This window comes from Papaver somniferum, unplaced genomic scaffold (genome assembly GCF_003573695.1).
Source record: "Papaver somniferum cultivar HN1 unplaced genomic scaffold, ASM357369v1 unplaced-scaffold_131, whole genome shotgun sequence".
Lineage (NCBI taxonomy): Eukaryota > Viridiplantae > Streptophyta > Magnoliopsida > Ranunculales > Papaveraceae > Papaver > Papaver somniferum.
The window spans coordinates 4502181-4512703 of NW_020622270.1; the positions used below are offsets into that span (position 1 = coordinate 4502181).

The 10523-nt window shown below is 36.8% G+C and overlaps 1 protein-coding gene across 1 annotated transcript; it reads right to left on the reverse strand.

Moving 5' to 3' along the window:
* Positions 1-1888: 1888 nt before the first annotated feature.
* On the reverse strand, positions 1889-10237 carry LOC113332456. Its single transcript, XM_026578992.1, has 7 exons — positions 10093-10237; positions 9217-9298; positions 5815-5899; positions 4692-5412; positions 3418-4578; positions 3207-3328; positions 1889-2329 (listed from the first exon to the last, which is right to left on the reverse strand). Exons 1-7 carry the CDS (start codon positions 10235-10237, stop codon positions 1889-1891), a joined length of 2757 nt encoding a protein of 918 aa, XP_026434777.1.
* Between the last annotated feature and the right edge of the window lie 286 nt (positions 10238-10523).

Sequence of the window (10523 nt, forward strand, 5' to 3'; positions counted from 1 at the left end):
TTCATGGGAATGTGTCTAGTGACATTAATGACAACAAACCAACACAACTCTTCACCAATTCTACCTGCCTGTTAGGATCAGTATCTACGTAACCACTTGGAGTTGGTTACTGTAACTAACTGAATAGGTACAATCAATGTAGTCAATATCGGATACCGGTTTGTCTCGGCTAAGGACCGGTACACTGGTACATGATAGACGCATTTATGTGTCTAATATAGCTCAATTGTATATAGTGTTAGTGCTCAATTTTGTACTTATTTGGTTATTTTATTTATTTGTAGGTGTTTTTAGAAGAATAAAGATTTGCAGCGAAATTGGCTGAAAATGCGGCGGTTGGACCTCCGTTGATAGAGTGCCGGAAGCGCCCCAGAAGTGTACCGGAAGTACCCCAGAAATACCCCGGAGGAACCCCGAAAAAAGTACTAAAGGGAGAACAGCACATGATAGGGGGAGGTCACTTCCTTCCCAAAAATTCAAAAAGAAAATTTGGCGGGAAATGTTTCTCTTCACGGGCAGATTTAGGGTTAGAGTTTTGATCGAGTTTTTTGGAGACTAAAGGGCTGATATTGATTGGGTTTACTCCTTAGGCCTAAATAGGCCTGGTGAAGTCTTTGGATTCCACCCAAATTGGCTGGAATGGCCGGAAATTGGAATCAAAGTCAAATAAGGAAACACGGCTTCATGGGTTCGAATTTGGAAATTCAGAGAGATTAAAGGCAAGAAATTCGTTCCAAAGATACATATTCTAACTAAGGAAGAGTTTTGTATAATCGGGAGAGCTCAGAAACGCGTAAAACAAATTTGGGAAGGAATTATTGCCGTGACTGCCAAGGAAGGAAAGAGGAGATTTCGATGCGATTTGGGAGAGATTCGATGACCCTTTTGTGTATAAATAGGTTGCTTAGGGTCCAAAGAAGGCGGTCGAACAGTTTGGGGCCGAGAAGAGCACCACAGGAGGCGTAAATCAGAGTTTCAGAATTTCTCCTGCTGCTGTTCCGCCATTGAAGAAGCTTGAAGAACACGAAGAACGGACTGCCGAGGACAGACTTATTTCCAGAAGCGTCAACAGCAGAAGTCAGGCGTCGTAGTTCAGCAGCAGAGGTTTATTATCGTTCTTTTCTGGACGCCTTCTGTGGGTCGCAGAATTACTGTTTTCATTCTTTTCACTCTTTTAATCAACTTTTTGAGCTATAAACATGTATTTTGAGCAAGTGATTAATATGAGGAGCTAAACCCCAACACTGGGATGATGGAGGAAGCCATTTTTCATGCATGTGGTAATTTTATTGAATTCTTTTATGACTATTTGCACTATTATTAATCGTTTCATGATTTTTATTAATTAGTTGTGATGTCGTTTGATGGTGTATGCTTAGACGTAAGAGCTTTTGATGCACCATGCTTGTGATTTACAATTGATGTTTTACAAAATCTATCTTTGGCAAATAAAAGAGTCAATATTTATAAGCTATAACTGTTAGAATTGATAGTTGAACCGCATGAGTATAAGAATTGGTGGAATCCTGAGTCCCAGTCTCTTGATCATTGTGACACATATTTTGTACATATTTTTGGTTTTTAAATCTTTACAAGTCCGAGCAACGAATCTTTACTTACCTCTTGAAAAATATTACAACAGTACAACATTGTATCGGGGAGATCTCGGTTTCAAATATCGGGGAGATATCGGTTCTAAATTTATATCTATAATTTATATTGTTTCACACAAAATTATACAACATTAAAATGCATCAATTTTAGAAAAACAAACAAGTTCATTCAAAACATAAGAGTCATCGTATGAAGTTCAAATTGGAAAAATGGGAGAATTCACAACTTTAAAGTTCACAATCTGGAAACATAATTAAACATGGACATTACAATTTTAATCAAAATCATTCGATTCATCATAGATATCATAATCTTCCGTAGATCCATCATCTCCACCAAGTAGTCCATAATTAGAGTCCAACATCAAGTCATCAGTATCATATCCACTATATTCAGAGTCAGTTGGATAAGTAGATTTGCGTCGGGAGATACAAGCACTTTTACCAACAACTGGCATACCTTTTTCACCAACAATATCTTGCAAATCATACAAAATAACATTATCTCCTTGTACAACCAAGTCATCCAAATTCTCTAAAGCCAACCATTCATCATTGTCATCACGCTCATCCAGAAAAATGGGATCATGAGCTTTCGGATCATCATTATATTGACTGATTTCTTTGTATCGACGTTCCAATTTCTTGTTGTATTGAATAAAGACGCTATCATTCAATTTTTGTTGCTTTATGCGATTTCGCTTCTTTGAATGCAACTGAAAGACGAAAGGATAATAAGTAAATGAAATGAAACACATCAAACAGATTGAATCTTGATGTTCATCATTATAAATTGAACCAAATAGAAAATCCAAATATAAATCAAGTGTGTTGGAACATAACTTAGTATTTAGCGACCCTAAATGCAGGGAAAAGGAGAAGACAGGTTTAGATTGACTCACCACCGGTCCATCAAAGGTAGCGATGGCAGCACAGAGAACAATACCATGATCATTTTGATTTTGGGTCATAGACTGATTTGGATCATTAGCACATGACATCATATGGAACAATGAACCAATGGATGTTGAGAAAAAATGATTGGCTAGAGAAATATCATGCAGCAAATCATGACTAACTGTGCTTCAAAAAGAAATGACCAACTGACTAATCCCCATTTTACATGAGTCCATGACAATTAAACCAATTGATACACAAGAATCGAAAGAATATGGGGTTTAAAAATCTCCTCCATGGGGTTTAAAATTAGATGTTGGTGCAGGTTTCAATCCTTCTCTTACTGTAAATACTTCAAATTTTTGTAAAATTCAATTATGACATCTACTCGAGGAAAAAAGAATCACATTCGTTTGTATGCATTAACCAGACCTAGTGATGCAATTATGGTGAAGAATGCAACACTAAAACTAGTTCTGTTTTGGGCTTTAAGAGCCAGTTGAAAAATGCCCTACTCTTGCTCATATAGTGGTATACAATGGTAACACATTACACATTCACTACAACTTGGTGTGTCGCGGCACCTCAGGAAACTGAATTACAGGCATACATATGGTCTAAATACCCTTACAGGAAAATGGTAATACATGAAAAATAATCAGTGCAAGTAAGACTCAACAAGATTAGAATACTTACATTCTGAAATGTGCTCCAGTTTCGCTCACACGGGGAAGCAGAACAAGTAAGACTCAATACCCTTATTGCAAATTTTTGTAGGTTTGGGGTATCGATTCCTCCATATGTAATCCACCAATCATCTGTCATAAACACGGACAAAATAATTATACAAATGCATAGGTAACACAGATGTAATCAAACCTTCAACTTACATAACAAACAAACTTACGAGGTTGATCTTTATATCTTCTTTTTTTGCAAACCGGAGTTCCCAAGATCCCGTTAGCATCACTGTAGTCTCTCAATTCAGTTGTAGCTTTCTCAAGATCTTCTTCATTGGGAATAAGCCTTTGCATTGCTGTATGAAGTCCCCTTTTGATTTCTATGTACTTAAGATCATTATCCATTAGATGAGCAGGGACTTTGTAGAATATGGAAGGATTTAAATAATATGCAGCACAATGTAGAGCATGATTGAAGTTATTCTTCCATCTTTTATCAAAGATAGCCTTAATTACAGTCCAAGTACTATCATCTTGACTGAAATTCTCCTCGAGTTTCTCCCTTGCTATCCTCATTGCTTCATAAAAACAAGGCATTGTAGGTTTGCGCTCGATATCCACTAACCTTACAACCTTAACCAAAGGCTTTAGCACTCTACAAGAATAATCAACATCTTCCCAAAATGTACCGCTTGTGACAATTTTAAGTACATTAATTCCCATAGTTTCTTTTGCAAACCTCATTTTCAACCACTTATCATTCACAAACATTATTTGCAAATGGGTTTTATACTTTGCAAGACTTTCTAGTGTGTAGTACTGAGTTGCAAATCTAGTCTTTGTAGACCTATGTAATTCACCACCGATCATCTCCCTCATTAAGCTTAATACTTGAAAATGAGCATAAATATATGTAACGAGTCTCTTACCTAGAATGACGGCTGTCTTGATTCGTGGAAGCTTGCCACAAAGTTCTTCTAGCATCAACTGAACACAATGAGCACCACAAGGAGTCCAAAACATATTTGGGTATTCAAGCATTAAATCTTTCCCTGCCTTTTTAAAATTTGAACCATTATCGGTAATGAACTGAACTATATTTTCTTCCCCAACATCATTAATTACCTCCTTTACAAGCCCACGTATAAAATCAGCATCATTGGTTCTGTTTGACGCATCCACAGACTTCAAAAAAACTGTCCCTTTCGGACAATTCACCAAAAAGTTAATAAGATGTCGCTTTTTCCCATCTGTCCATCCATCAGACATGATAGAACATCCAAACCTCATCCAATGTTCCCTAAATGTATCAACAAATTTCTTCATTTCTACTAACCGGTCCTTGAAAAGATTCGTACGAATCTGATGGTAAGATGGTGGGGGCATAGCTAACAAAAAACAACATAAAAAGCAAAAGTAAACCAAATGAATATACGATAAGAAGAACAAATTAAAGCACGTATTATAGCTAAAATCAACTGAGCATATCACAACTGCTTACCTTTCCCATAGTCGCCTATTGCATATATCATTTCTTTGAAACTTGGGCAACGAACAGTGTTAAATGATACTGAATTCTCAGTCATCCAAGCTGAAATGCATTTCCATGCAGTCTTCATTAACTTCTCTTTCACAGCTGAGTCTCTTTCAAGAGTGGCCTGTTGAGTTTTTTGGTGGTCTGTCTTCATATATAAATCAATTGGACCTCTACTATTACTTTGGCTTATCCTCTTTCTCTTTGTCTGATTCTGAGAAACTAGTTGACTAGCACCCACACCAGCACTAGAACCAGCACCACGACTGCCCATATTGCCATCAATTTCAACTTCTTGTTCTTCAACATCGGTATCAGCATCAGAGGCTTCATCTGAGTTGTTTGCACGCCGATACGCTAAATCAATGTTATCCTTATGAGCTTTTTTGGTCCTCTTTACAGAATTCACCAGACCAACTTTGTTCATAATATCAATGGACACATTTGGACATGAAGAAACATTCCCTTTAATATGTAAAAGATGCTCCTTAAGCCTAGTAATTCCACCACCACGAATTAATTTCTTACATAACAAACAAGTAATTATATTTTGATTTGCTAGGTCTTGGCGTTCACCCCATTCCCATGCTGGATCTTTAGTTTGAGTAGCCGAAGAAGAGGGCAATAAATCACAGGTAGTGTTTGCCGTATTTGAATTTGATGCATTAGAAGAATCCATAATCACAACCTACAACAGAAATAAAACAAATTAAATCCCAGGAACAGACTGATAATGTATGCAACTACATACTAATACTATCATCAACAACACAACAAATTAAACCTCAACATTTCCATCAACAACACAACAGATTAAACCTCAACATTTCCATCAACAACCAATCTTAAGGAAATCAGTAGCAATAAGTAAAACAGAAAATTCAAATCCAAATCCCTAAAACAGAAACAAACAAAACAAAAGTGCAATAAGTATGTAAATAGACCTGAACCAAGCAAGAAAGACAATATAGAAAGAATATTATCACACAACTGTAGCTTCTTTGGGATTAATATATAAGCAGTGAAAATCAGTACACAAAAATTAAAATCGTTGTAATCTGTAAAGACATGGAGCTATCTATTTTAATACCCAGTTGCTAGATGAACTGTTTTGATGTTTCTTCAGCGACTTTCCCTTTGTTGGATATGCATATAAGATGTATCTTCCCTTGGACCTAAATTGCAAAAATCTAGCATCAGTTTTGGGTACCAGACTACCAGTATTTGTTAATGATCAAAACCAAATTACATTCCAATAGTTTTCTTAAAAACCCTAAAATACACCAAAGTATGAACAAAGATTGACATAATCCATTTGAAATAGTTGACATAGATTGACATAATCGATTAATGATCAAAACTAACCTCTTGTTAAGATAGAATCAACTGAATCTCGCCATTAAAATAGAGAAGAAGAACCTGCAACGAAATTTTTGGAATTTAATCTCTACCCTTTGCGTATCGATGGGATTTAGGGATTAAATCTCTTCCCTTCTCTTATAATCCCGAAAATGCCCTCAGAAATTACAGCAAATGACAAATATCGCCGATAATACCGATATTATCGGTGTACTGTATTTCCCGTATCGGACGGTATTATCGGCAAAAAAATCGTATTGCGATATCGGGATTTCCTTATCGCTCAGTGTCCGATACCGGTAATATCGCCGATATTTCGGCCGGTATGGACGAAATTGACTACATTGGGTACAATACATTTTATACAAATGTATTTTGAAACCCATCTATACAAAATCCAACAAAGCTTTGGGATAACAATGATGCTTCCCTCAGTTTAAGGCCCCCGGAGATTACTAACAACAATGAATGGGGAGGGAGTCTAAGCAATACAGAAGGAGAAGAATTTTATGTCGAATCTTCTGTTCACCTCTACATGGTGTCATCCAAGACAAAACATAAAGGTATTCAACTCGGTAGTTGTGTTGAGGTTGGATTTCTCTTCAAAGGAGTGGAAGGTGGTGACTTGTTTAGGAGATGATGTTCTATTTGTCTGCCAAAACACTAGAGCTTGTTGCTGGGCGTCCAAATTGGGACTCACTACTGGTTGTATGTATTACACACTTCCTAAAGATCAGTGTTTATACAAATACAAAGTACAAAATACGGGTAACTCTGTTATTTTTCCGTCTTTAAAGCTTCCAACGCAATGGTTCCCATTAGATTGGATCATGATTCTTGATGAACGGAAACAAAAGGAAGAAGAAGTAGTAGAAATTGCATGGGAAAGGCAGTGGAAAAGGAATTAAGTATAATTGCCAATGAAAAAAATAATAATGACAGGGTTTGATGAAACAAGTCCTTGGGATATTTAATGCCGATATTAAAGAGTTGGCAGCAAGTTATCTTCATCCACTGGATTACGTGCAATTTCGTTCAGTCTATAAAACAATTCGAGCGATGATGCCTGCATCGAATCCGACATTTGCAACTAGTATCACGAAGACCTCATATAATTTATTTCCATGGCTGGTGTTTTTGTTAGTTATTAAAGACTAATTAATTTTGTTACCAAAAAGAAAAAAAAGAAAGACTAATTAATTATTTCCTAAATTTGGGGAAGTGGTTTCTTAAACCGGCTAGAATTCTTGTTTGCCAAGTCTGTAACCTATATATATAGGTAACTAGATTTTATGCCCGTGCTACGCCCGGGCAGACCCGAAAATCATCTACCATAATTTTCTTACTTTGAACAATATTTTTGGTTTGGTCTGATGTGACTTCGCCTCGCCCCGTCCTAATGCATGCTTAAGATTTTTGATTTGGTGTGGCTCAGATTTGCCTCGCCCCTTCTCAATGCATGCTTGGCTCGGCTTCGCCTCGCCCCGTCCCGATGTATGCTTAGAATTTTTGATCTGGTAAGTCCGGATGTATGCTTAATATTTTAACCATATTTTTGATTTGGTGTTGCTCAGCTTCGCCTCGCCCAGTCCCAATGCATGCTTAAGATTTTTGATTGGATGTGGCTCGGTTTCGCCTTGCCTAGTCCAAATGCATGCTTGGCTCGGCTTCGCCTCGCCCCGTCCCGATGTATGCTTAGAATTTTTGATTTGGTAAGTCGCACGTTGCTTTCTACCACATCGTCTTAAACGAATCATTTGTAATTGATGCCTTTTCTCTCTTTCAGGCAAGTCACCAGAATCATCTGTAATTGTGCTCGGTTTGGAAGTCCTCTGTTTCTCAACCCAAGGAAGTTAACAGAATTTTTAAGTTATTGGCAAGTGCATTTGATTGCATATTGCAAAAAGAGAATGAAGACTTTCTGTTTTATGTCATTTCAAGTACTTTGATTTTAAAAACCAAGTAAAGAATAAAATTGTGTATGGATTTGTTGAAAATGTATTGAAATAGCTTCAGTTTAATACATTTTGATTTAACTACAGTCTGTGTTTATTTATCTGCGTAGATAAGTTTAAGGTTAGGGATTGTTTGTCTGCGCCAGCTGGTATATGGTGCATGTATATACTTAACATAATAGCAATCATCAGGCTGTCTTAGTTCAGGGAGCCAAGTATAGCTTCATTAAGTTTACTTGCAAACAGACGCGGTTGATTAAAAATTTCACTTTTTAGCACTTGTAGCAGCATTTGTCTTCATTATCACCATTCTTTCCGGTCTCTGCGGCACCGTTATTTTGTAATCCCTTTGTTGCTAAGTCCGCCAATGCTATTATTTCTTCCATATTTTCATCTCCATCCATATTAGCACTTTCATTGGTGGGTAATACCTGCAATCAAATTTAATCCGTTAGTTTTTTTTTTTCCTTATATCTGATTAGAACTATAATTTGTGTTTGAATTTTGCTACCTGCTGCATATTGCGGAGTTCGTATTTAGCTTACAGATCATAATTTATCGGGTATAGTTTCCTGACTGAAACATTACTGTAGCCAAAAGATTTCTCACTGAGGTGCACTTAGAATATGAATGACCTCCCCAGTGTATCCAATATTTCGAGAACATACTCTGCCATATTTTCATGTTTTTGCAATGCAACTGTTAGATTAGTTTAGTATATGCGATGTACTTAGAACCTAAGAGAGAATGTATTTCATACCTTTATGTCAATGCTGCTGATTTCCATGAGTTTTGCTACTCTTACATTATCAAGGAGTGGTTCTGCAGCTGGTCCCTAAACTATTATTACAGCTGGTGTGGTATTGTCTGTCACTGTGAGCTGCAATTTATATCGTGGAACTGGATTTCTCACTCTTCTCTCGCAACTTATGCACCATGAAATTCCATATTTCATGAGGTGTGCCTTGGTACATCTTGCGAGTTAGTTGCAATGGAATTGCTAGGCGTTGTTAGGTAATTACGTTGATCCTTTTAAACACCTTGGTAACTTGAATAAAGCACATAAGCTTAGGCTCAAATTTAACTTACATATAAAAGTTAGATCCAAACATTTCACTCATGACGGCAAGCCTCATGGTTTCCATACACTCGTAGCCTATTTCCTATCAATAGCTTACATTTTACATTCACTTGACTGCCTAAATCCAGCACTGCTACAACTCCATATTATTAATAGATGAAATGGTACCAATCTCAAATCTGAAAAATGAACAAAAACAAAGATTTTTAGATAAACACACTCCACAGATCATTAGTCCCAACAGGTCGTCATTGAAATTGCTTATAAGACTAAATATCAGTAACATTCAAAGGACCATGCTATACATGCATGACCATTCCCATCGTTAATTTTATTTATCTATCTCGCCACCCGTCCACGACAATGCAAACGTCAAATTGTATGCCCTAATTAATTCTCTAAATTTTGAATATCTCATTCCAGATTGTGTTTCCAGGAGTTCTTTCAAGAAATCCAGTGCGTCCTTAAGAAAAGGCAACGTAACAGCCCCTACAACAGATAATAGTAGAAAATGGTTGCCAAGAAATCTCATTCGCTAAGAAATCTGATTGCTTACACACATCTACTAAATAGTAAGGAATTTGTTCTAAAACGTGATTTAATGGCAATAAATCCTTTAAAAGACATATAAACATACAACTGGTCTGTCTTAACATGCCACTGAAAAGCAGTCCCAAATATTCGTGGTGCTTTTCTAGTTTTTGTAGTGCATCTCATTAAGCATTCAATGTGCGGTATTATAATGGTGTCATTCAATGTGCGGTATTATAATGGTGTCAGAACATATGTAATCAGTGTAAACGACCTGGTTATTAGAAATTTCATGTAATAATATGTCAGAGTCCCTTAAAGTATGCATGTTTACTATGTGAAAAAATTCACTGCAATCTCATTTTATCTTCTTAACTCAGGCATCATCAGCTTCTTCTTCTTCTTCATGCCATCAATACCACCCTGAACCATTGAAAACAACCTCTGCCATTGACTGCAACTGCAACAGAAAATGCACTCTCTGTACCATCATCTTCTTGTTGTTCTGAAGCCTTCAGTTCAACCCACTGCAAGAACAAACATTGCAATACTTCCACCAGTTTCTTCTCACCTATCCTAACACTCATCTAAGCTCATTTAGCTTCAATCATTCTTCCCTGTTTCAATTAGTTCAGATGCTTACCTCCACTGCATCGACATATTTGTGTTTCATATGAGCAGTACGGTGGTGGAGCTAAGCAAAACGTCTCCACAAATATAATAGCACCACTCAACCAATCAAAAAAAATATTAATGTCTCTCCTAACTTTGATTATAAAGTTTCCACATGAATTGGCATCAAAGCCTCCTGTGACTCACTTCCAAGAAAAACCGGATTAAGCGACCAGGCACTTTAAGTTGCAAAAGCCTATA

What these genes read in the sequence shown, in the direction of transcription:
- LOC113332456 (XM_026578992.1), bottom strand. Translation starts at nt 10,237, where the DNA reads ATGAGTGTTAGGATAGGTGAGAAGAAACTGGTGGAAGTATTGCAATGT. An exon ending in CAGTCAAGTGAATGTAAAAT is followed by an intron (nt 5,900 to 9,216) that starts GTAAGCTATTGA and finishes TTTGCAATTTAG; the next exon opens with GTCCAAGGGAAGATACATCT. An exon ending in ACAGTTCATCTAGCAACTGG is followed by an intron (nt 5,413 to 5,814) that starts GTATTAAAATAG and finishes TTTCTGTTGTAG; the next exon opens with GTTGTGATTATGGATTCTTC.